General features: G+C 37.3%; 1 protein-coding gene across 1 annotated transcript; it reads left to right on the top strand.

Annotated features, from left to right (window-relative positions):
• Positions 1–360: 360 nt before the first annotated feature.
• On the top strand, positions 361–27,883 carry NEK5 (NIMA related kinase 5). The gene is made up of 22 exons (XM_075491997.1): positions 361–477; positions 2,275–2,371; positions 3,457–3,554; positions 5,511–5,594; positions 5,702–5,772; positions 8,122–8,208; positions 9,326–9,380; positions 10,908–11,108; positions 11,204–11,276; positions 12,888–13,024; positions 16,730–16,929; positions 18,262–18,328; positions 18,670–18,789; positions 20,035–20,118; positions 20,212–20,316; positions 22,016–22,096; positions 22,941–23,009; positions 23,792–23,936; positions 24,125–24,256; positions 25,323–25,460; positions 27,101–27,215; positions 27,631–27,883. Exons 1-22 carry the CDS (start codon positions 361–363, stop codon positions 27,881–27,883), a joined length of 2,529 nt encoding a protein of 842 aa, XP_075348112.1.

The raw sequence follows: 27,883 nt of genomic DNA, 5'->3' as shown, positions 1-27,883 counted from the left end.
ACTTTCCAAAATCATACTATAATCTTACATAGTACTTTCTACTGCCTTCTCATGTTTTAACTTTAGGCTGTACTAGGACTAAGCTTCAAGCTTTTCTTTATGAGACGCTCATAAACTTGCTGCTTATTGAAAGTTCAGAGCTGCAATAATTTGCAGACTTCCAGGAGACATCATTTTGAGGAAGAATCATCAGCAGTAATAAAAGTGTGATAAAATGTGATAAAAATGTGATAAAAATGACAGTCTTAAAAGGTAGTGTTGTATTGGGTTTGTAGTACAAACTTAGATGTTACAGCACTGACTACATGCAATACTAGTTTGAGGACTTTTTTATTTTAGACACTGCGTTAAGACGACATCATGGATAAATATGAAATCATTAAGAAAATTGGAGAAGGATCTTTTGGCAAAATATTCTTGGCAAAAGGAAAAGCAGATAATGAGCAGTGTGTTATCAAAGAGATCAATTTAACTAAGGTAAAACAACAAAACCTGGATGATAACTGTAGTTATTTACCTGATTGTGCTAATTGTATTTAGCTAGGGTATGAACTTGGGTTATGTTTTATCTCCTTTGTGGTTCTGTCTCGATTATACAGAGTCAAACTTTCCGAAGACTGTACTCTTTGCTAATTTGGTGATTTTACAAGCATAGATGAAATACGTATTTTGATATTAAGTGTTTACCTTTTACTGCATTTTTGTTCTTTTCAAAACTTCTCTCTACTTAACAATGCGTGACACTACCTAATTCAAATTTTATAATAGATGATTCAACTACAATGAAACTATTGCCACTGAAATAACAAATCACAATTTTGTGATACATTTCTCTAAACTTTTTCATTTCCTTTTTTTTCCCCATGTTTTCAGATGTGAGTAATTCACAACGGAGTCTTTCCAATTCTCATTTATGTTTATGGCAGTTTGATTCATCTCATCTAATTTTAAATGTCCATTCTGTAGCTGTCAGCATCTGAGCTGCTTGACTAGACTCCCTTTCTAGGAGAACAAGAGAAATATGTATTTTTAGGATGCTGTTGATTGTGCGTATTTTAGAATTCTGTTTTAGAATGAGCTGTATCAGGCCATAAAAGTGCTCTCTTTCTTTCTGTTGACTGCAGAGGCAGGTTAGTGTGACTAGCTCAGGTATCAGAGCAATACCACTCCTACATCTAGTTCCAGAAAGACAGGCAATTAAACTCCCCCTGATTTCAATCCAGGGGTTTCAATAGTCAATTTCAATGAGTGCCTACATGCTTTTGACAGGCCTTTTGCTATTCTGGGCCACACTAGTGAATTTCTAATGTATTAGAGGATTATAATGGAAGAATGAATTTTTATATATCAGTTCTAGAAAAAAGCTGTATAACTTCCAGATTCAAACCCAGAAAAATTGATATGATGGTAATGGCAGGTAAATAAAAAAGTTTCTCTCTATGCTCATGACCAATTAAAAAATGCATTTCTAATCTTAGATTTTGATGTATGCAAAACAGAAAAATGGGAGTTAATAAAATATTATTGTGGATCCTACTCGTTCAAAAATCAGGAGCTGGATACAGAAAATAAATACTTTGAAGTCATAAGACTTTTTAATATGGTAGAGTGTGTTTCATTCACTTTCTGATTTTTGAATCTTTGAGGATTACATTTCAAAATTATTTCTTAAGGATGAGGGTAAGAAACTTTTTATAAATACAAGAGGACATTTTGATGGATGGATATTCAGAGGCATGAGTTTTTAAGAAGTAATATTTATGAAAGTGTGATCACAATGAAGCAAATAGAAGTTTTCCATTTAATGTAACAGGGCAAAGAGTTTGCCTGAAATGTTGCAAGAACTCATAACACCAGTAAAATAAAAGGACTTTTTTTCTTCTTACTTTTTTCTTTTGAGATCACCCATATTAAGAATACAGAGTCATCTAGACCCTTACTCTTCAAATACTTAAGGGAAGTTTAACTTCAGAGTTTAACTCTATTCATCAGCTAGCTTAGCAATAGCATTTGTTTAAAAGGTTTAGAGGTATACATTTGTCTGTTTGTAAAATGTCATAATGTGGTTTTATGTTGGTAATGTTCCAATATATTTCCAAGCATACACTGCAAATTGATATTTTACATTATATATACATCATATTTTCTAATATTTCTGCATCACCTTGGTACACAGTCTTTTTGTGTTTGTGGGAATGGTTTGATAACAATGTAACTATTTTGAAAAGAGTTAAATACATCATTGCTAGCATATAGTTTCTTAATTCTTCGTAGGTGCCTGTGAAAGAAAAAGAAGCCTCTCAGAAAGAAGTAATTCTTCTGGCCAAGATGAAGCATGCAAATATCGTAACCTTCTATGCCTCTTTGCAAGGTTTACTCTTAACGTTTTTGGTTTATTTATGATTATAGGAGGGGAAGTCAGCAAAACCTAGCTTGTTAATATTGCCCAACCTTAAGCCTGTCTCCAACCCCTTACTTACCAGTGGGGACACATCCCAACTCCTAAGTTATAAGATTCAGTCATCACTTGCCCTCTTTGTGTGTGTGGGGGGGGATCTAAGGTATTATGGCATGAATGCTACATCCTGGGGTGTCTGCATTGCTTAAGCTGAACTTTAGTCTTGACTTTCAATAGGAGTCCAGTGTTTTATGAGACTTTTCCAGGAGTTTCAATAGAAGAAGAGAACTTTTGAGTATAGCAGGAAACAGGTCCTGTTGCCCTTTTGTCCTGAGCCATATTTTGAGGTATCACTCAAGGATACAGGATTCCTCAGGATCAAAAGAGACAGAAGGAAGTGTGTTCTCCATAAAAGCTAATTCCCTATATTTATTTTTCCTGCTGACATCTGTCATAAGGAATGGCTTATGTAATGGATGCTATAGTTACAGGTTGTGTTCAAATTGTTTTCTGTGATCAAGACTGTAAATGTTTTAAGGGACACGTAAATATGGTAGTCTTCTGACCCCAGAGGGGTAAGAATAGGGTGAGTTTCCATATTAAGTAGCCCATGCTGTTTATTTCTACTGTTGGACACTGTCTACTTTTAACCTTTTCCCTAAGCCTAACTGTATACTTAGTTATTATTGGGGAACAATCCCAGTTATGAAGCATTCTGCTAAGCGTTGCCTGTAAGAACATCTGTCTTCTTTCTATCAGTGTGGTTTCTTGGGGGTTTTCTCATGTATTTAATATTTTGGTGAATCTCCATTTAAATATATTTTCATGTCTTTTTAAATATTTTCATATATTTTCATGTCCATTTAAATATATTTTCATGTTTTGCATCAGGTTTCAGTGGAAGTAGCAATTTTTTCTAAGTTACTCTTTGAAATGGAGGAGTAGATAGAGGATTAACTACTCCTTTTTAAAAGAAGGACCATATAAAATAAAAAGAATTTATTGCTGTAATAATGAGGAATAAAGGAATAAAGGAAAAATTATACTTTTCCTTTCAGAAAAGAACAAGCTATATATTGTGATGGAATACTGTGATGGTGGAGATTTAATGAAGCGGATAAATATGCAGCATGGAGTGCTGTTTGACGAGGCCCAGGTGAAAGAAGTTATCTTTAGAGGAAATGACATTATGTAAAACGTGTGGTTTGAATTATCCAGTACTGTTTCTTTTCTGGAGTGTTACAATAATTGGATGTTTTAAAGAAACTTTGGTAATTTTAGTGGGAGTTTAGAGTTTGCTTTTTACACTGGTTTAAGATCTTAAATTAATTCATTAGCAGTGTTTTTATGCCATTTTTATCCCTCCTCCCTCCCATTGCACCTTCCATTGTGGATGCACTTTTTCCTTGTATTAGTAGTATACCTACTAAGCCATAAAGACTTTCTTTTAAATTGTGTTTTAGAATTATGGGGGGATATATTGTATATGAGTTCTTTATTCATTTATGCTATTTGTATCCTGCTTTATCCTGAAGTCAGTGATAAATCTCTCATTCATTTCATGTGGGTCAAGACTTCTCTGATGCCATTTAAATTGTTAAACCAGCACAGAGAAATATGCCCAGAATTCTGACTGCTTTTGGAGCGTGTTCACATATATTTTAATTTGTAAATAGGTGAGTATGATAGGTATTGCAATTCACAGAAACAGAATTTCCCACTATTTCGTACTTTACCCCTTTATTTTTTTACTGACTCTTAACTTTCTGAAGGAAATTTTCTCTTACATATTGGACTTAGTGTACTGAACCCTGAGGTTATTTAATCATGCATAGTCTTCCACTTTTACAGGTACAATCAAAATTTACCTAGAAACTAGGTAGATAGTATCCAACCTGTTAGTGGAAATACACTCTAAAGCATAAAAGTGGAAAAAAAAAGAAGTATTCTGACTTTTTTTTTTTTTGCTTTAGTGGTACAGGCGGAACTCCTTAGTGTAGAAGTCAGTTGAAAGTGAATTACTGGTTCAGTAATAATGAATTTTAAGATCCTATTGGGAGTCATACTAGCAGAGGGGGAGCATGAGAGGACATAAAGAGAGGACAAAACCACAGATCATGGAAACACAAAAGAGAGAACCAACACACACAAACCCCTTGACAATGAGACAGAGTAATACATATCCAAAGAAAGGCAGAGGAAGTACAGAGAGAAGAATGAATTATAGAAACTAAAGATACATCTGCCAATCATGAAAGGAAAGCAGATTGCCCAATTTAACATAACGTTGTTAAAATACCTTTGTATTTTCAAATGTATGCCTAAGAAAGTCTCATTTGTGGCATCAGCCCTATTCAGGAAATAATCTGCTTAATGTGAAGCATTACTAAATAGAAGATTATTACTTGAATCAAAGTCTTTCATGACTATCAATTTTCCTAAATAGAGAAGCATATAAGCACATTGTACTTTTGTTTCTGAATTAAGTCCAAAGGTCCTTATTCAATAAAACACATGTATATTTGAAGTTAAATATATGTTTAAGAGCTGTACTGGGTCAAGGATAAAGGATAAACCTGTGCTTGCTTATTATGCAAGTTTCTTCATAGCTCCCTTATTTCACCACATTTCAGTCCTTCATCCTTTGTTTCTGTTTTTTTCTGGACCACATTCAGGAAGACTACAAATATTATAACTGGGTGGTATGACTTCCACCACTGAGGATTAAGAAGACACTTCCCAAATCTGTCTTAGTTGTTATTTGAACTCACTCATTTCTAAATAAAGGTCTAGTATTCTTACTGTCTTTTGATGTGATTCTTCAGTCCGTGTTCAAGTACTCATCCTGTCAGAGTCAGTAAAAACTTGATGGGGATAAGGAAAGTGGAGCAGGTATTTATTTCCATTTAGTTTTGTGATAGCACTAAAAAAGGAAAGGAAAAGTCTATGGCATTAATTTTAAAAATATTATTTCATACTATTTTATATTGTATATGCTCTACCTATACTAGATTCAGTTGTTGTCTTTTTTATATACTTCAGTAAGATGCCCCATTGGACATTAGAGTCACACACATTTATAGATATCTGTTCCCTTTAACTTTCACTGCAGATTCTGAGTTGGTTTGTGCAGATCTCCCTGGGCTTGAAGCATATTCACGACAAGATGATTTTACACAGAGACGTAAAAGCACAGGTAGTAAAACTGGTACTGGAGAGGGGGTGATTTTGTCTTGTAAAAAATATGCTTAAGAAGCTCTGCCATGTTTCATTTTCGCATACCAGTTTTGTTTTTGTTTGCAGAACATTTTTCTTAGCAATAATGGAAAGGTAGCAAAGCTTGGGGACTTTGGCATAGCAAGACAGTTGAACAGGTAAGCACCTTTTTTAGTTAGTCTGTGACCTACACCAAATAGGACTGTTTCTGAATGTTCAGAATGCAACTTGAATGCGCAAATTGTTTGTGGATTGTGCTTGTTCAAGAGGTCTGGGATACAAAGGGTCTGACACTACATTTTTTTCTGTTATCCTAGAACATGCCATCCTGCATGAAACCACAGATGTATCTAGCCTAGTAATTGGACTTCTGTTATGTCTAGGACATAGGGTGGGGAAGCCTCAGTCTTTCCCTGTTCTCTGTGGAACTGACATAAAGAGATTCTGGAGGCAGAGCTCCTGCTCTTGCAGCTGTTGATAATCACAAATCATAAAAAAGAAAGTGAAGAGCATTAAAAACTTAGGAAAGAGTATAAGAAAAGAGTTTGTACAGATCTTCTTTTCATGTCCTCCAAGACTGTGCCTTTATTTTTAAAAAAGGGCCAGAACCCACTCTCTGGGCCTGAGAGTAAATGGCATGGCATGGCTTGCATCCTAAACTCTCTTCTCCCAGAGAGAACATGGATAAACTCTGTTCTCCCAGAGAGGGTGGCCTTATCTTTACTGACTTTGGGGACAAGGTTGGCCTATCCTGTATAGTGGCCAGGTATCATCAAGGAGAGTGCTTTTTGGTGTGGCCAAAACATGCCAGGGGGCATGCTAACAACAGGACAATGCTTGAATTTGATCTCTTTTGGAGCCGCTTGATTATCTTTGACCGTGGCAGGATATTGTGGCAAAGAAGTTCCACAATTTAATTAGGTATTGTGTGGAAAGGTAATTTCCTCTGTTCATCATTTTGAAGATTGTCCCTCTAGTATCAGTCCTTCTCAGTTGCTTTGTACTACACCTGCTGCAACTCACTTGTTAAAACTTCTCTTATCCCTAAATTAAGTCAGTGTAAGTTTAACCACATTTCTGTCTATGCGGCAACAGTAAAGTGAACAGATAACTTTCACCAACATAGACAATTTGCTCATTCCCTTCAGATGTACTTAAACTGTGTACATGCATTAGGTACCTTTATGCATTCTTCACATGGACATACAGCCCATGTAATTTCTGTCAAGGCCCCATCAGACTGGCTTTGGATTTAGGCCTCCGTAACCTTGCCAGTTCAGTGGTGCATCAGAGCTAGGAAGTCTTGCTGAGAGTTGGAGTATATTGGATTAGCATGTTTGGATAGTATCTTGATCCAAGCCTGCTCATGTCCAGGGATATGCCATGTCGCTGTTCTAGCTGCAGTCTCTGCTAGCTCTCGTACCTTTGGGGTGTGTTCCTTTGCGGAGCATAGACCTACTGTCAGTGCCTCAACTCTCCACATGTAAACTACTTATGCAGAAAGTGCCTACCTTCAGAAGTGTTCTGGGGATAATTGCTTTAAGGATTTCTCCTACACAGCAGAATAGTACATAGCAGATAGGAAGTAAACCTCAGAATTTGAATGTCCAAGTACAGGCATTTTAAAGGGTATTTAGTAGGCTTATACAACAAAATAATTGGAGCTTGATAGTACTTTTCCTCACGTAACAAGTGAATTAAGTTTCTAAGGCTCTCTTTTCCTCCTCTCTTGGGGTATACAAAGGCATTTTCATCTCTGTTCTCCAAAATGCAAGATCATGTCCAATACTTTTACTTGCAGTTAGGTGTCTGTGGCACCTCTGGCACTCAGACTTCATATACTCTATAAAGAGTGTAACTTACAACTTTATTGACATCTAGTATAGAGTGAGTGAGTGTAGAGGAATCATACTCTGTGAGTACCTTTTCCTCTCCACTGACTTCCCAGTGACTCTTGATGACATCCACAGAGAAGATATCTAAAAGCAAGTTAAATTAATCCAACTGGTGCTATTTGGCTATACCTTCACAAGTCAGCACCAGATAGAACTGGAATTCATTTACTCGTCCTTTAGTTTCTGCACAGCACTTCCTCCTTCCACTGTTTCTGGCTTGCGTGACTGACTACCACCTCCCATATTCTTACTTCAGTGAGTATGTTGGAGACTTCTAATATTTTGTAGTGTCTTTGACAGCTTTCAGAATTCTGTGTTAATGATAAACATTCCTTGAAAATGTTGATTACAATGCTGGTGAAAAGTGGGGAAAAGAGAATTCTTGTGCCTTCTGTTGAAGTGCAAACACTCTCCACCATTAAAATTGTTGGTAATTTTTACACAGAACTGGGAAATACTTTAGTTTTTCTTGGAGTGTTCCACTATTCAACTATTTGGAGAGCAGAAATAATGTCCCCCATGGGCTTTTCACCTGGGGCAGAGAAGCCTCTAGTTCAATTGCTTGTAAGCTTTTTCAGTGTGTAAGCCTTTTTGTTTATTGTGTTTCATTAGCACTATGGAGTTTGCTCATACCTGTGTAGGGACCCCCTATTATCTGTCACCTGAGATCTGTGAAAATCGACCATATAACAATAAAACGTAAGTCTCTGTCTTTCCTTCATATGCTTGTGCATGAGGGCATGCAGGTACGAGAGAACTTATTTTAGTAATATCATGGTTTAAATCAGTATTTCTGCAGGGCACCAGGAATTTCATGTCACCCTTTGTGAAGTTTTGTATTATTGTGTACAATAATTAGGTGCATCAATCATATACAACAACTATGTTATACTATACAACACTGTCAGTTGTATTTTGACTCACAGTGTCCAGAGTATAGCAATCATGAATTTGTTGTGATTCATCTACAGGCTTAACATAATTATATTTTTTGTTATTATAAAATTACTTGTACTTTAAACTTAAAGTTTAATCTCATTCTCTTTTAATACTCCTTGTTAGTAGTGGCATGAAATGTAAAATAGACTTTTTTCCTTTGCTTTATCTGGTCCTCCATCAAATACTAAATTTCTCTCTGTGTTTCCAACATGTAATAACCAATGCAAGTATGGATCTTTTCAGTTCCAAGTTTATGAATTTTTTATACACTTATTTGTGATTTATAAAATTACACTAAAATGAAAGCTGCTAGATTGGCAATTCTGGAACTTTGCAGTAGCCACCTGCAGGAAAGACAAATAGGTCTGTGAATTATAAAGGCTCACTCAGGCTTAACACAAAATACCAGTTGAGAAGCACTGAAAAGTCAGGAGCTGAGTGGGCTAGACCCCTTTCTCTGTGTGGTGGATGTGGTCAACACCAAATGTTCTGGAGCCCAGACTAGCATCTCAGCCCTAAGGGCTAATCTATTCACACCAGTTTACTCCTTTATTGTCTCCTTAACTATCAAGTCATCCAGAGATAGCTTTGCTCTTCATCCTGCTAGGAATATTAAGCAGGCATTCTTTATGTCATGTGGCTTTTCCAATGATAATGATAGTACCTAGTTAGGTATCATAGAAACATTGGTACCACAACTAAAAAGAAATTTCTAGTTGTTCTTTTCAGTGCATCTTAAGAAAAATTAAAAGTTGCACCAATATTAATCTGTGATGGAACAATGTTAATAAATTTGAGAGCTGAGAAGAGGTACTGATTGCATGTATGAATATATTATAGTCTTTTCCCTGAAACTTTAATTACTTTTTATTCACAGAGATATTTGGTCTCTTGGCTGTGTGCTTTATGAGCTATGTGCACTGAAGCATCCTGTAAGTACCATAGAACCAGATCATTATAATATTATTAAAAAAGATAGTGGACAGCCTGGAAAAACTGTAGTCATAATAGTATTCATAGTCAGCTGCTAGAATTGTTTTCAGCTTGTTTATTGATATTAAAGAATGACTGCTAGTGTTTAATTTTTTGTATTGTGTCTGTTTTGTGCATACTAAAATACAATGCATTATGTTGTATTCCTACAACATACATATATGTGTGTATGTGTATGCACACACTGAACATATATTTACTCTTTAAAAAGTACTAAACTTTTTCAAAAGGCAGATGAACAATGGAAAGAATTAAAGCCAAACTTCAAGGTTAGCCTTTAGGCATATAATTTTACTCATTTCTATTTGAAAATACCAATCTATACTTACTAAAGAGTTTGAAACCCACATTTTCCCAGAAAGCAGTTTGAGTCCCCAGAAGCATTTTCGTAAAGGTTTTGTTTTGTTTGGAAGCATATTCATGTCAGAAAATAACTAAGATAGATAGCATCTTCAGGAAGCTGTGTTGTCATCAGCCTGATCTGAGCCTCAGATAATCATCAGCCTGTGAGTATTATGTGGAGAAGGGAACACAGCAGAGACTAATCCCAACAACAGGCAAAGGATCAGATTCCTGGGCCCAGCAGAAGTTGACCTTTTGCTGAGCTTGAATGTGGGAGAAGGCAGAGCAGCACTGATAGGGAAAGCAGTTGTGTTGAGCTGAGAGGAAAGGGATACTGCTGAGGAAAATTTCAGATTTCACAAAGTGAGAAAACATTAATATTACTTCTTATGAATATTAGGTATTTTCTTCTGTATTGCTGCCCATTTTTTTAATTTGAAGGCAGGGACTAGATGCTGATGTAGACAGGAAATGCAAGTGAAGCTAAGGCAAAATTTGGTTACACCACCTTCAAAATAGCCACGTAAATAAAATGGTAATTTTAGAAAGAACTTGCTTTGAAAATTATTTTTGCCTGGCTAAGGCCCTAAAAACTGCATTGATGCTGACCTGTTAAGAGATCTGCTGAACTGACAGGGCTGATTTATTTGAGTGGTGTCAGTTGTTAAAAATCAGGATTGTACCTTGGTTGCTGAGAGAACACAGAACGCAGAGGCTACGTTGCGTGGATTGAGGTTTTGAACGTGAACACTGTGAAGACAGTATGTATGCAGGTCTCTGTTGAACAGCTTTTGGCAAAATAAATCATGTTTCATTCTGGAAAAATTGCTTCTGTGTTAACTGTATGACAGCAGAGTATGAATAAAACTCTTCCAGGTACAAAAGCTATAGGACCTCTGAAGTCGTGCAACTGAAATGAGGAGATTGTAACCACAAAATACAATCAGAGAGTGGTTATATTAATTTTCCACAGCAAACTATGGTTAGCAAGAAGGGATTTGTGAAGAGATTGCATAGCACAGGGCTTCTGTCAGCAAGCACCTTTTTTCAAGTTGGGGTGTCTAGTCCGTCATTTCCAACCAGTAGTACTTACTGTCCTCCTTTTACTGTTTTCATTGATTAAGTTTGAAGGCAATAGTTTGCACCAGCTGGTGCTGAAGATCTGCAGAGGACGTTTTCACCCAGTGTCTCCCAACTATTCATATGATCTGAGGATATTAATTTCCCAGATGTTTAAAATATCTCCAAGAGATCGACCATCTATCAATTCTATTCTAAGGAAGCCCTTCTTGCAGGAGCTCGTTCTCAGGTATTTACCCCCTGAGGTAAGCACCTGTACTGCTGCTTGCTGAGAGAAAAATATGTATCAAAGTAGTATAAAGAGTTCTATCAGCTACCTTTTTTCTTATAGATAACACAGGAAGAACTCAGTCACACTGTGATACATAGAAAAAGGCCTTCAGCATCACAGTCTGGAGCCAAGCGGATACAAAGTAATGATAATAATATTGTTTAACATTAGTTCTACACTAACATTTGTTAGTTATGATATACGTGATGGCTATAACTTTCTCCAGCAGTCTTTATTGCACATTTGGATACAAGAGTTTCGCACAAAGTTAAAAATAAAAAGAGGAGAGAACTGCAACAGCAGAAACGTTCACCCCAGACACTGCATCGCTGTCCTGTTCAGGAAAAGACAACTTTAAGACCAGCTTATTAGCAACATTCAGCTAGAAAAGCTGCCATAGGAAAGTGCTGAAACATTAATCTTAATTCTTTTAAGAATAGAATTTACGAAACTGAGAGGCTTTGGTCTAGATGCAGTTTAGGTCTGTCACATGAAAAACATCCTTACTTAATTTTGCCAAGCTATGTGCAAAAATGCAAAAATCTTGCAAAACGTGCTCCATGGTATTTTACAAAATAATAAAAATATATTTTACAAAATATTATAAATTAGATTAAATTGTGAGAGACAATGAACTCTATTTGGATTTAGTGCTCATTGATAGATCAGATTATGTATGCACATTCTTAGAAAATGTGAATGAGACTAAATAGTTATCTCCGTATGAACTGCTGAACATCTGGCATGTTTCTGGCAGCATAACCTTTTCCTAATTCTATATTCTTCCATATATCATCATTATTCCTTAAATTTATCTTTGGAAGTATTAAAGTAGTTTAAACAGATTTCTGAAAATAAACCTATGTAGTTACTTAACTACACTATGGACTTTTTTTTTTTCCCCCAAAAGAAAAGTTCTTCAGTAGTGTAGGAACCCATGTTATTTTGGAAATGACTTTCAATGAGATTTATCTGCCTTCAGGACCAATGCAATTTGGACAGAGGCACCTGAACACCTAAATCACTTAGGCATTTTTAAAAATATCTATGGTCGTATACTCATAATTTTCATATGTTTTCTCTCCCAGACATGATACTCTCACAGTCATTACTCAGGAAAGATTTAAAACTCACTTAGAAACTACTTAATCCTAGCAAGGACACTACTTTTCATTATTGCAGCTAAGATACTTGCAAAATACTGACTGACCAAACTGGAATGTTTTGTACTTTTATTCTTCTACATAGGGAACTGATAAGGTAAAGTTTTCACTTTTCAGCCCTTGTTTCCAAATGTCACAAATACTACAACATTGTCTAGCGATTTGTAGAATACAGAGGTCTAGGTTTAGAAAGGGAGTGCCTAAGGAGGTAGACACCTAGCCTCCAATGAAATCTGCGCCTAAGAATCAGACCTCCTGTTTTCTGTTCTTGGTACTAGCTTGAAATCAGCATTCTAGTTTATAGAGCTCTCCCTTTTATTCAGTGTGCTTTGCAAAACTAATCAATAAGATCCACTTTACATGAGTGTGACAAATCATAATGTTTTCAAAAGCATGTCATTCTAAGAATGAAAGGCAGAATGCCTAGGAAGTGTGTAGTATGGTGATGATGATGAAAGGACATAAGGAGTGTTTGTTAGCCCAACCTGTCAGTGTTAGGTGTATGCACCCTACTATGGTTTGCAACTACATGATCATTAATCATGTAGAGAGCACAGAATGTAACCTTTTAATCTTTTATTGTTAAAAAGCATATAAACTTCAAAAAACGAGAGTCCAGGACCAAGTTTCTCCAGAATCTGGAATGGTCATGCCTGTCACAAAACAGGAATTATGTCAAAGAAATGAATGGAAACCTCCTTCAAGAGGGCAACAGCCTATTTTTCAGGTACTGTGTATCTGCATTCTTGTAATATTTAATCATCTTCAGAAGACAAAATTCCTGCTCTTAGAAAAGACACTTTAAAAGGCCTCATTAAGATGTATTAAATTTAACTTAATGCCTACACTAAACACTCCTGAAGCCTCAGAAGAGGTGTTTTAGAAAGCCTAAGTGGGAAACAGTGAATTTAGGCTGCTTCAGTATGGTCCTTTGTAACAAAAGGAGTCAGGCATGCTTTGCATTTACATTTGCACAAAGGCAAATAAACTCTGTGTTTGCGTTTTTGCTATAGAAGCAAATAGACTGATCCTCTTACCTCAACCCTTCTGAGAGCCCATTCATGGGCAAAACCACTAGCACCCACTGCCCTTGCCTCAGATACTTATTACAACAAACCGGGATCAAACCCTACAGCAGAAAGCCCCAGTTCTTCACAACCACTTGTGTCCCTCACTCATTTTCCACCTCCTTCTTTCCTCAGGCTGGATATCGGCTGTATGCTGTGTCCAGCCTTTTACTTTGCATCACTTCATACCTTTACATTTATATTCAAGAGCATATAGTACTGCCTTGGGTGCTGGTGGACACAGAGCGAAGCACATTTAGGATCTGGGAGCTCCCAGCAGTAATTGCACACTGCAGTTACGGTAGATTCACTGATGGTAGGGAATGTGGACTTCCCAGAAATGCATCCACCAAGCAGTCACTTACACTACCTATGGATAATACTGGCCCTGTGCAGAATATAGGAATTAGTTTTCCTCATAGTTACATTTGTGCATATCCAATGCAAATCCAGAGATGGATTAAGTTAGGAAGGTTAAGTTTCCTTTCACTGTGCACTGCTGTAATCAAAGGCAGAATTTCATCTACAGTGTTTTGATCTATGAGTTCCCATATTCTTTCAGCATCCAAATGAAGCAAACAGTTTGCAGGGTTGCAGGGATACTTGCATAGTGTCATACTTTGAATGTGCTGCTTCAGGATTCACAGAATCACAGAATGGTTGAGGCTGGAAGGGACCTCTGGATGTCACCTTGTCCGTGCCCCTGCTCAAGCATGGTCATCTAGAGCTGGTTGCCCAGGACCATGTCCAGGCAGCTTTTGAATATCTCCAAAGATGGAGACTGTACAACCTCCCTGGGCAACCTGTGCCAGTGCTCAGTCACCTCCACAGTGAAAAAATGTTTCCATTTGTGCCCATTGCCTCTGGTCCTGTCACTGGGCACCACTGGAAAGAGCCTCACTTTGTTCTCTTTGCACCCTCCCTTCAGGTATCTGTATACATTGATAAGATCCCACTGAGCCTTCTCTAGGCTAAACAGTCCAATCTCTTTCAGCCTTTCCTCATATGAGAAGTGCTCCAGCCCCTTAACCATCTTTGTGGCCCTTTGTTGGACTCTCTCCAGTATGTCCATGTCTCTCTTGTACTGGGGAGTCCAGAAGGACACAGCACTCCAGGTGTGGCCTCACCAGTGCTGACCAGAGGGGAAGGATCACCTCCCTCAACCTGCTGACAATACTTTGTCTAATGCAGGCCAGGATATAATTCACCTTCTTTGCATCAAGGGCACATTGTTGGCTAATGGTCAACTTGTTGTCCACCAGGACCCCCAGGTCCTTTTCTGCTAAGCTGCTTTCCAGCTGGGTGGCCCCAGCACGTACCGGTGCACAGTGTAGGACTTTGCACCTCCCATTGTTGAACTCCATGAAGTTCCTGTCAGCCCATTTCTCCAGCCTATTGTGGTCCCTCTGGATGACAGCACAACCCTCTGGTCTGTCAGCCACTCCCCCTAGTTTGGTGTTATCAGCAAACTTGCTGAGGGTGCACTCTTCCCCACTCTCACCCATCATCCAGATCATTAGTGAAGATGATGAATGGGATTGGACCCAGTACTGATCCCTGGGGTGCACTGCTAGTTACTGGCCTCCAACTAGACTTCGTATTATGATCACCACCCTCTGGGTCCAGCCATTCATCCAGTTTTCACTCCACTTCACTGTCTGCTCATCCAGCTCATATTTTATCAGCTTCTCTATGAGGATCTTATGGCAGACAGTGTCAAAAGCCTCCCTGAAGGCAATTGCCTGGTAGGCAATATCCACTGCTCTCCCCTTGTCTACCAAGCCAGTCATTTCATTGTAGAAGGTTATTTCGTTGGTCAAACATGACTTCCCCTTGGTGAATCCATGCTGACTACTCCTGATGATTTCCTTGTCCTTCATGTGCTTGGAAATGGTTTCTATTTCCATTCCAACACATTTCCAAGGTGTTCCATCACCTCGCTAGGCATTAAGGTGAGGCTGACCAGCCTGTAGTTCATTGGGTCCTCCTTCCTGCCCTTTTAGAAGATGTGAGTGACATTTGCTTTCCTCCAGTCCTCCCAGTCACTGCTATGATCAGTCAAAGATAATAGAGAGTGGCTTTGCAATGACATCTGCCAGCTCCCTGAGTACTCGTGCATCCCATCAGTCCAGTCTGCTTATGTATTCTCTAACCTGATCCTTTTCCACCAAGGATATGTCTTCCTTGCTCCAGACTTCCCTGCTGGTCACAGGGGCCTGAGATTCCTGAAGGCTGGTCTTGCTAGTAAAGACTGAGGCAAAGGCGGCATTTTCAGTACCTCAGCTTTTTCCATGGCTTGTGTCACCAGGGCGCCTGCTTCACTGGTCACAGTTCTCAATCCTTTTACATTTATTTAGATGGCCTGGTTTGTTCTCCCTATTGCTTGGGATTGCCATACTTCTGGATACCATACTGTAAAACTTAATTCAATGAGGGACAAGATAAACACTTTTTGAGGTTACCTCTTCCTTGGGAACATTATTGGCAGTGGAAAATTTTCTTCTTATATAGATATGAATTTATATTCTACTGTAATCTGGCCTATACCATAGGTAGATGAGCCTATTTTCAGTGTTTCTAAGAAGGAAAACAGGGAAGAATAGTTAATGTATTTATCATCTATGGAAGGGATACTTAGATGCTTTTTAATTTATGTAAGAAAATAAGCAAAATTCAGCATTCTTCTCATACACCATATAGTCTCCCACCATGGAAAAGTTTGTGAATGTCTTACCACACTTATATCATGCAGTGGCAGGTAGATGATCACCTTCTCTCCATTGTTCTTATGAGAAATGGAAAAGACAGTCTTGTCACAAAGTAGAAATACAGGGATGTTTTCATTACAGTAAGGACTTTGAGAAATGAAAGGCAAGCTCCCACAGGCACGTAATCAAAGAGATGGTGAAATGAAGTAGCACAGTGCTCCCCTGAAAGCAGCATTCAATGTGTATACGGTCCAAAACTACCTCCCAGATTCTCCTTGCTCTCGCATGTCAAAATAAGATTCTCCTGGAATTAATTCAGTGCTTTAGGCTTCAGAACAATGAAGTGACTCTAGGGCAATGACACTACAGAATACAAAGCCCCATGCTGATTGACTCACACAACAATATGGGATGCTGCTTAATGACAGGAGCTGATGGAACAGAGGAAAAGGAAAAGACAATGGTAAGATGATATATGCCCTGAGAAGTTAGGAAGTTTCTGGGTTATATGTGAAAGGATTTGGAAAACTTACACTAACTATACTGTAGACTATATTACCATGCAACTCAGACTGGGGAGAAGGACAGGAAGTTAATTCAAACTTGTACTGATACAAATGAGAACAGGTAAATTAACATCCTTTATTATATTTTCAGCCACAGAGCTCCAGATTTAAGATGGCAGAAAGGCCAGAAAGTATTAGAGTACATGGCCATTATGGTCATTACTATGATAAGCTTGACAACTTGCAGAGGAAAGCTAATGCACATTATGACCTTTCTCATATCAGCCAAAGAGTTGAGGAGTACTATAAACTAAAAGGACAAGTTGCACCTCCACCCCCACCACCCGACTGGTAAACCTTCGCATTCTGTTTATTAGTAACGAACTGTCATGTGTGTTTTGAGTTATCAGCCTTTCTGATTAGGTAACACTGGACATGGCTCATTCAGTATAATTCCTTCTCTGCTTGGTCTTTGATAATTTTTTTGCATAAGTTTATTGCACAACAACATAACTCCTATTCCCGTCTATCCAGAAGTTCCCTCTGAAGGTATTGTCCTGATGTTGGAAATTTCATTGTCAGAATGTCTCCCAAATGTCAGCATTTTGTTGGGTGAGAAGTAAAACATGGGCTTTTTAGAGACTTTCTGATTATATCAAGGATAAACACTGTCTTTCCTTCCCACCAGGATCAGAACAATGTAAAGACTAAAAGCAGTTCTCCACTTGAGGGAACAGAGTGGCAGGCAGGCCATGAAAATGTTTTTTTTCCTGCAGAGCTTATATTTTGGTTTCAGATATAAAGACCCTTTCTCCAGCAGTTTGTTTATTTCAAAGCCTTTCTCTTACAAAGTAGAGGTACAGCCTTTTTATTACTTTAGAGATTGCCTGTCCATTCCATGATTGGCCATTTTAGGTGTGGATGAGCTTTGAAAACCTTGAGAAAGGAAAGTAAGGAATATTTAATACTGCCTACTTTCAGATCCTTCCTTTAAGGTTGACTGAATCATTAATTTTCATTCAATAATGACAGTGTTTAGAATGTTTCAGTGAAGGATCATCAGCTTTATAATGTCTTGTCTGAGCTGAGTTTCTGGTGCCTTATTTAAGGACAAAGTCAATTCAGTTTGGCTCCTTGGGGCACAAGTGGATTCTGATGGTAGGAAATTAAATAAATAGAAGTCAGGGAGCTTACAAGTGACTGCTGGTAATTTTATACCACAAAAAAGGTAAATATTTAGAAACCACAAAACTACATAAATACAAGGTTAGGCTGATAGAATTAGGCACAGAGGAGAAAGGGAATAGAAAACTTGTTGAATATACAACCTCCATTCTGACAATTTTCACTCATTTTGAGGATTAGGAAAAACAACTTTATTTTCATTAACACTTTCACATACCATTTATCAAATAAAAGGTGGAGAAGGACTTTGCTGCACTCTTCAGAAGGCTAATGTAACTGAAATAATAGGAAGGGGAATGCCTGAAGTGGATATGTTTTCTTTTTGTTATTTTACTGTTGTTCCATATTTATACATATTTTATCCATATTTATATATTCATTTAGTACAGAGAGCTCTGTTTGTCAAATGTGATAGAACCTACAGAGAATTATTTGTGCAGAAGATAGCAGAGCCTGTGAAATAAAATGTAGTACATGAACATAATTTTCTTCTCTCAGGCCTGCAGAATATCTTCAAAGGCATTTTGAAGCCCAACAGTACAAGATTAAAGTGGAAAAACAGCTGGTAAGTAAATACTGAATCATAGAATAAAATCTGTAAAATAAACTGAATGAAAATCCAAAAGATGAGCTGATGTCTTTCTAACAGCAAACTGTAACACTGACAGGTAGAAAGTTCTGCTCTAGCGAATTCATTGATCTGCTCCGCAATGCTCATCTTGAGGTTTTATTTTCTAATAAAAAACTGTAGCAATGTAAAATTCTACTATAACTTTTTCCCCCAAAAATATACACTTGCCTTACTGCATGCTTCAGTGGCACAGGGAGAGTGAATTGAGTGAGCACTGAAGGAAAGGATTCTAAATGAAAATTCTTTTGCTCTGGGATTTATTTGTATGTCCATAGGGACTGCGACCATCCTCTGCTGATGCATATCATGACCAAATACAGCAGCAGAAAATAAAGGAAGAGCATCTCAAAAACCATCAGCAGGACATGTCTAGAAAGAATGAAATGAAAGAACAGGTAAATGAAATATCTTCCTTAGCTGCTTAAAGCTGTCTTCTTACACTCCTTGACAGTAGTATTCTTTACGTAAGTATTGATTCTTTTGCATCTGACCACTAGGAAAATATAAGCTGTTTTCATTCTGGTTCCATCTCACATAAACTGGTGAAGACTTGCACAAAAGCTGATGTCTATAATCATTTCATAAACCATGGCCTTTATTTTGATTTAACTTCTACTGAGATTTGAGGAGTTGCATCACTGAACAAACTAATGTTGGAGGATGATAGATCCTCACATTTACAATCCGAGAAAATAGTCATACATGCTGCATTATTCATGTATGTATATTTGTTGTTCATAAGTCCTACTATGGCATTTAGGATGTCAGGTAATAGTATGTGATGCATACTACTTCCCTGGTATGTTATAACTTTTGGAGATTATTTTATACAGAAACTATATACTTTTGGTTTTGCTTTTGGGTGACAGAGAAAACAAACTGATACTTCTTTCTTACATGAACATATGTAAATACATTTAATCTTTCTATCTTTGATTTATAAAAAAATGCCAGAATAAATATGAATATATTAACTTCTACACAATGGTCAGACTTTGGAATAAGAACATACTCATCACGTACACATTCTTCAGAGACTGCTGCTGTTTAGATCCACAAAGTCTGTACTAAGTATGCTAAAAAATGAAATTTTACAGATTTGTCCATTTGTCTATTGGGATAGACTCTCATATAAACAGTAAGAGAGGTATGCTTAACACAAAAATTATCTTTTGGCCAAATTTAAAGTTTTTGCTTCAAAGCATAGGAATGTTGAAGCTTCTCCAAGAAAAGATTACCAGGTTTTGTTTCATTTTGGGGAGCAGGTTGCAATACAATAAATAATACATACATTTTTGTCCTCCTAATTTCCAGTCCTCTATTTTTGGATTGCAACCTTAGAGTTATTACTCAATCCTTAGGTTATTCTTGGAATTAGCTGTTTTAGATATAATTCTGTGGAAAATCTAGCATGAAACAGTCTAGAAAACTTCAAAAAGGATAAAGTCTGGAAGAGTTGTAACTCCAAAATGTCCTGTAATAGGAAGTACCAAGCAATCTTTAGAATTGGCAGTAAAGGACACTGATCCCTTTTTCTCATATATACACAATTTGATATCCATAGAATATTTTGTTTAGCTAGTGTTATTTCTGTATGTATTTGTAATACATATGTATTCTAACTTATTGTTCTTTAATAGGAGTACCTGAAACAATTGCAGAAAATTCGGGACGAATACCACAGCGATATAAAAAAATTCAGATTCAGAGCAGGAGTACTCCAGGTAACAGCTCAAACATACAGACAGTCATATTTCCTTTTTCTTAACACACTTAATTAGAAATTGAAATGAACATTTTACAAAAATATTCCCTAGGAGAATCAAAAGATACAAGATAAAACCTATCTTGTGAGGCAAGGGAAAGCTGAGGACCAGTCTGAAACCAAGGATACAGCTGGAACAGGAGAAGAATCACTTCAGGTATCAGTACCATCTCCTAGTCTAAACAGAACTTTTTATGCAAGTCCCGCATGGTCTTTTCATTCACTCTGTGACAAATCTCACCTGATGCTTGCACTGTATGTGAAAGTCTCCCTACGTTCCCTTCATGAATAGCCTGGAAAGTTTCTTTGGCTGAGTCCTGACTTGTTTTGGTAATTCTTTTTCATCTGTAAATATGAAGGTGTACTTTTACTTAATTTCTTTTTGTGGTATGTTTCTTTTCCTTGCTTTCTGAGTGAAGTAAAGAAGAAGCCACTTACAGGGCAAATCTTCATGAGAATTCTGTGCAGAAGATATAGCAATTCATGAGAACCCAGAGTAGCACTGTGTGGGAAGTTAGAATCCAGTTTTATGTGGACTCCTTACTTAAACAAAAATTTGGGAGAAGGGGAAGGAAGAGGCAGAGCCAAAGCTTTCCAGCTACAGGGCTCCTTCGCTTCTTTCTTGTCAAATACTACCCAAGCAGCTACTGGAATGGAGTTTCAGAATTGTTCCACCTCTCCTTTGCAGTACCGGCGTTGTGAACACCAGATGAGGTTTCCAGACCACATGGAGTTCTGCAGCAACAAGTCCACTTTTCCTCAAGTGAAATGAATGAAAACCTCAATTTATGAAAATTAATCTCAGTGTGCAAATTCCTAGTCTATTCTGAAGGGAAAACAGCCCTGATCTAGTTACTAGGATTCTTCAGTCAGGATTTGCCTCATGTGGTGTAGGACTTCCTGCACTTGTTCAGTAGCAAAGGGCAGACTTCCACATAAACCAGTGACAGACACTGCTACACTACTGCAGCTGGAACTTGGGCCAAACCTGCCAATACTAGTAGGATTCTCTTCAATGATTTTCATGGATCCTGGATCTGGCTTTTACTAAAATGAATTCACACATGACTTGATGGGATAAAGTAGGTTATAGGCAGCCAGAGCCATGATAGGACAGAAATTATATTCCCAGTGATTTAATGGGAAATGCATGATAACGAAAAAGAAACACTAGATTTTGTACCTGCTTGCCATCACCTTAGTTCATGGGTACTCCATCTGCTGGAGAAACTGCACAGCTATTTTAAAAAAGTAAAATTTGTGAATTGTGGTTTCACCTGAGGTTGAGGACGTGCCCTAATTGCAGCAGATCACTGAAGGAGCAGCGTACAATTATTTACTTTGCTTTTGCCTGACAGGTTCTAACATAGGACATAGGAATATGAAAAGGGGTAATTAAATATTTTTAGGTGTTACCAGAAAACAAGATACTATGAAACATGGCTATACTTTCTACAGGCATAGGTTTCCATTATAATCTTGATTTTCATCACTTTCAAAGTTTTCCAGAATGAAATCAGCCTGAGTCATCTTGCATATGATCATAAAAAATAGAAGATGTATTATTTATTTCTTGATACAGTACTGTATCCTCCAAACATAGGTTTTTGAAAAATCAGAGGTTTGCACTTTATGCAAGGTTTCCTATTTTTCTTTTTGCCAGATAAGCCAGAATTATAATGTCTTTTAGTATTAAAGTCTAAATAAGGCAACAAATGGAATATTCTTACAGAGATATATATACAAGGAAATCAGTGACTACGTTTACTACTTAAAGAAGTATTTTTTTACAGGGTATACACATATTCTGGTTCCAAAGAGTGTATTTTAAAGTTGGGTTTTTTTCCTCCTTCCAGGACATGGAAGAAAACTTTAAACAAGTCAGACTCCAGGATAGGCAAACCCAAAAAATCTTAGAAAAGAAACATAACACAAAGGTATCCATCTTTATTGTTGTATTTTTTTCCATTTTCTTCTTACATCTGTACATTTCGAATGATTGTGTTACCACAGTAGCTCTGGAAACCAAGTTATTTGAGAGTCAATTAAGAGTGCTGGTCTACTGTTTGTTTGTTAAAAGTTTATATGGGAAGATGGAATCACTAAGAAAATACATTTATAACAGAGCTTTTCTGATTATTTGAGGGACACTTCCTTTAGATAGTCCCAGACAGTAATCAATCCCTACCTACTCATCATTGTATCAAACTGCATTAGTAGTGTATGGAAACTCATATTTACTCAAAGTTTAAGTGAAGTCAAGTCAGGCTGCTAATTTTTTAACATTTTGCTTTAAAACATTATTCTCTACAGTGCTTTTTAAATTGTAGGAGGGGATGGGAATTGAACAGAAATGCACATAAGGTATCAGGAAGGTTTCTGACCATAAGATCATTGTGAAGTGTACTAAAGGGCTTTTGTGAAGTATTGCACAGAAGCAGTATAGTATTCAAATTTTAATACTGGTTGAGAACCAGCTGTACGAACCAACTCTGTGTATTGCAAGGATTTGAATGAAATGATTATCAAAGACATCGTTCCTTAAAATTAAAAGTGGATGCAATCATTTGAAAATATCCATAAACTATATTTAGAGAAGTCTATTTTTGTCCAATTTGTTCAACTTTGATCTTGTTAAATAGAAGAAAAATATTGTTAAATAAAATTTATTTTCAATAGAAGAATAATTTTGAAGTTTGTAGTTCCGTATAAACTGTGTAAATTTAATGAAATGTTTTTATTTAATAAAATAAATGAATGAAGTGTGTGAATTTTCTTTAGGGAGGAGTAAAGTTTGAAATTAATTTAGATGTATGTGTTCCTGAGGAAGACAGCATTCAAGAAGCACAGGTATGTTGTAGTTATATTCAAAGCATTTACATTAGTAATCTGAAACCATGACAGTACCTCCATGATCTAAGGTTTAATTGTTTCCACTACCATCACCCTCTACCTTTGTTACAATGAAGCTTCCTATTGAGGATTTGTTGACATATTGTATGTATCTGACCTTCTTCAAGAGGATAATTGTTTAGAAGAAAATTGGCTGATATCTGGGTCAATCTTTCACATGGTAAAAGATGAAGGAGTGCAGATATTTACATTTTGTAAATTGGGCTGAGGGGAAGAACTCTTCTCAAAATTGAGTTAGTCTGCAAATGCCAAATTTGAGTTTTAAATTGTTTTAGTACATCTCTGTTTCTTTTCACTAGTGTTTATCACAAAGCAAGAATAATATTGTGATGAACCAGCTGCTATTTAGAAAAAGTGGAAGTGAGACTACAGACAACATTATGTGATTTCATTTTTTAAAATGACACTTCTAGCTGATCGACATGTAATAGCTACCTATGAAGATTTAAAAAAATATTTGTAACAGCAACATCGAAAATATAATTTCTTTCTAGTATACATATTCTTAATTTATAAAGCACTCTTTTGTCATTCTGTTGTTTCACTTCTCTGCAGAGCCCCATGCAGCCCTCTGATGACACAAATCACAGTGTGACTTTTGAGTTCTGCTGCTTCACTTTTTGTTACACAGTTTGCCTGTGCATACACGAGAATGGCTGGCAAACACAGTAAAATGAGAAATGATTAGTTATTGTGTCATATTTGTTTTATCTTTCCAGAGTAACCTATTGTTTTTTCAGGTACTAGATAAACTCAGTGAGACTTTAACTTTTCCGGGTGGTGAGAATCTTAAGGAGAAATTGGTGGAAGTTTATGAAGATCATATGGACAGAGCTTTGGAAGAACTATCTGGACACCAAACAGGTATTTCTTGGGGAAATGCAACGCTGAGTGTTAATCCTGAAAATTACTTAGGTAATTTCAGTAACTCCAGACTGTAGCAAGTTTATCTGATGAGCTCTCTCTTTATCATACCACATAGCATTATAATCACACTGAAATCTACTTTAAAAAAATGAAATAACTTTGCCTCCTCTTTTTCTTCCCCTTAGAGTCCAATGATATTGGTGATACCAAAGAAAACAGAAAGCATTGGCAAGCTGGAGCCCCTCAGACACTACTGAATTTTTTAGCTGATGCTGATGTCACTTCTGTCTGTCCTACTATGGCTGAAAATGAACTTGGTAAGAAAGTTTTGGTTTTTGGTGAGTGAAAGTAGAGAGCTGCTAAAATTTGGCCAGACTACTTACAGACCTTTGCCAAAACAATTCCATACCAGAGCGTTCACGTGATCTGGCAGGCTTTTAATTGCAGGACTTCATAGTAACTGAGGTTGTTGTATGTGTTAAACGATAGAATGCAGTCATCATTTTCCCCTCTGTCTAATATTGCAATCACGTTGTGCTGCTCATACATATTAAGAGGGCTGCATTTTATGAATCACTCTGTGGCCTGAGTAACAAGGGCTAAAAATGCCAGTCTATGCAACTAATCCACACCACTTTCTTGGGCCTTGAGTTGATGAAACACAAGAACTGAGGCAGACAGTTGCCAACACTATCCCAGAGCGTGGTGGAGTTCCCACTCCACACGCTAGTGCTGCTATACAGTCACAAGTGCATCCTCACACAGGTGTGGCTGTGGTGATGCTCCTTTTCAGAAGTAGCTAATTGCTATGTTTCTTATAGTACCAGTGCATATATTCCCAGGCAGCCAGGTATCTCCAGTGACTGGCTGCTGCAAACGAGGGGCTCTTCCAGCATTCCGACATGCTCCCAACACCCTAGGTACACAGAAACAACCTGAAGAGTTTGCATGGACAGTGAAGACAAAGCAGAATATTGTTAATATGCTACTTCTTGTTCATTCTGCCTTAGATGAAAGAGCGTAGGGCACAAAGGAAACAGGAACTTCTTTGAAGCTTTTTCAGCCCCAAGAAGCCAACGGGTTTGACCAAGGACTCCTCAATGAAGCTGCACCAGCCTATTCCAGGCCTAATAAGCAGTTCCTTGATCTTTTACTTTATTTAAACTGGTGTTAAAAATTTTTAGTGACAAATAACCCAAACTATTTTTTTATCTATGGTATCAATCAGACCAAGTACTTATTAAATATTCAGTATTCCACAAGGGAAAAAAAACGAAACAGGATTCCAGCATTACACAAAATGAAGAAATAAGTCTGACTGACAAAAGACAGTGCCAAGCCACAGTCATGCTTTTGTGACCTGAGAACCTTCCTGTTCTTCAGCTGACCATGCTATTCTGCCTGAAGACATCCCAGAAAACAGGAAGCAGTGGAAACAAACACCACCAGGGACACTCCTGAACATGTTAGCAAAAGCAGAGCTGTCTAATGAGTCGTTCATCCAGCTTGAAGAGGAAATAGGTAGGATGTTTATTACTGTAAATTCTAGAAGTTTTTCTTTAGCGTATTATTTTTTCTACCATTGGCAGAGGATCTGTGATGGGAACCAACATTTTGAAGCACTTGGCAAACTAGAAAAACATGGGAAGCCTGTCCCAGCAGCCACTGCTCTCTGTCCTGGAGCAGTGAAAGGCCTCTTTCAGGACATTGCTGTTTTCAATAGCAGGGAAAAGGGCAAGCCCTACTTACTGACTATTACTTCATGTATAATTCTTTCATTTCTTGGGTAGACAGAGGTAAGCTATCTGCCAGCAAGTTGGCAGATACCACAAACCTGGATCTAACCCCTGCAATTGTTGAAGAATCCTGTAAAAAACATTTATACAAATACATGTATTTCTGTAGAACAGCTGTAAACAGTAGTACATGGTGGCTTAAACTACAGTGGTGACTTACTTTACAGCATGGTCCATGCTGATACAGCTGACACTGAAATTGATTCAGACTCACTTATACTGCAGCACACTTTCCTCAAGTAACAGACTGTTTTAAAAATGACATTTACTTTGCATCAAAGTTGTTAGCAAAAAAAGCCAGAATATTTTCCATAGAAAGATGCAGTAAATGTAACCGGACATTGTGTTTTTATGCACAATTGACAATCTACTGAACATATAATTGGATGACAGGACTTTTAAGCCAGCTAAATTGTACATGCCAAGTTTCAACATTTTTAATGGATCGTGAGAAATGTCTTTCTCTTGCAACTGTGCAGTCAGCACTCTCCTGCTAATTATGCCTCACATACATGTTTTCTCATAGTATAACAAGCTCTTTTAAAACTGCCCCATCCTGGAGGCTAAACCAGCTAAATGTACCAGCTAAATTCCCCTCTTAAGACTAGCTTTATAGCTTATGCATTAAAAAAAAAAAAAAAGAAAAAAAGAAAATTAAATTCAAACCACTTTTCACTAATGTCAGCAGTTCATAGGGCTAAAGCAAGAATAAGGTCACACAGGTATTCTAACTGCTGCTGGTTTTATCAGTTACATTTATTAAAATATGGCACTCTCTCAATACCCAGTTCTGCCCTGCTACTCAAGCTGACATTGTGGAGCACAGTGTTACCCAAACTGACAGATTTCTTTTGGATCACATACAGAATTTAGTCTTTATACTAAAACAACTCTTAGCATTGTTATCCTACCTTCAGGTTAGGGTTGCCCTTCAGTCTTGAAAGTGAGCATTTTTAGGGAACCAAAGCTACATCCAAGCAGCAATTTTCAGTCTTTCCCAAACAGTACTCCCCTAAGTTTTCCACTGAAAATGTAGATCCCTGTATTGGGAACATAAACCTACTAACAACAGATCGCCTTTCTTACTGAACTTTTATAGTCCTTTGGTTATGGTCTACAAACCATATGGTCTACAAACCATATGGTCTAAACCATGGTCTACAACACTAGGTTCCACTGAGCAGAAATTATAAACCACTGACTAAAACACATCTGACCAAGAGTAACCGAAGCATGGTATTTACATTGTTGTAATTCGAACAACAACAAAATTCAAGCATTTACTTACTTGCTATTATTTTACTTACACTTTTATAGTTAGCTAATATACAAATAAAGGCAAGGCACGTTTCTCTTCCTTTCCAGAAGGGAGATTAACTATGTTGCTTCCAAAAGAAAACAAGGAAGATGATTCAGAAACATACTCTGCTGCTGCTGTTGATGAAGGCAGACTTGAGCCAAGATCAGATGACGAAGACACGTAAGTCAAGCACATCAGAAGAAAACCCCATACAACTGAACAGTTTTCATGAAATGGCAGGTTGTGTTGCCTAAAGCTCCTCTTCTGTTCTCTTAAATTCATAAATGAAGAAAACTTACTTGTTTTACAGAGTCTGCTAATTTAACTTTTAATTCTGTAATTTAGTATGTCACATGCCAATGCTGCCATTAAAAATGTTATGCAGAAGCATTAACACGGCTTTGCAACTCCTGTTCTCTTACCTTATAAATACAGGTAAACAATCTCTTGGAGAAAGAAGAAACAGCTCACATTATGTGTGTAGCTTGTATATTCTTTATAAGTTGTTTTAAAAAAATCTCAAAGGCCTTGAAAGGAGAAAGGCTTGTAACAAAGATACATTTAATTAATATAATTATCTTGTTTTACTTTACAGAAATTTTGAAGATTCTGAAGATGAACTGAGACATGACCTGGAGGAATCTCTGGAAAAAGTGGCAACTTCTCCAGCAGAGAGGACCATGGAGTCTCCCATCCTTTCAATAAATAAAGGTCAAACAGATGAAGAAAAGATGAGTTTACCTCACAAACTACTTGGAAAATCTGATGATGATTTAGAAAATAACCATGGGTCATTTAGTGTTGACACACATAGTGAAAAAGGCAAGCAGGAAGCAAGAGCTACCTAG

Source organism: Mycteria americana, chromosome 1 (assembly GCF_035582795.1).
Source record: "Mycteria americana isolate JAX WOST 10 ecotype Jacksonville Zoo and Gardens chromosome 1, USCA_MyAme_1.0, whole genome shotgun sequence".
Classification (NCBI taxonomy): Eukaryota; Metazoa; Chordata; class Aves; order Ciconiiformes; family Ciconiidae; genus Mycteria; species Mycteria americana.
This window is presented reverse-complemented; position numbering and strand designations above follow the sequence as displayed.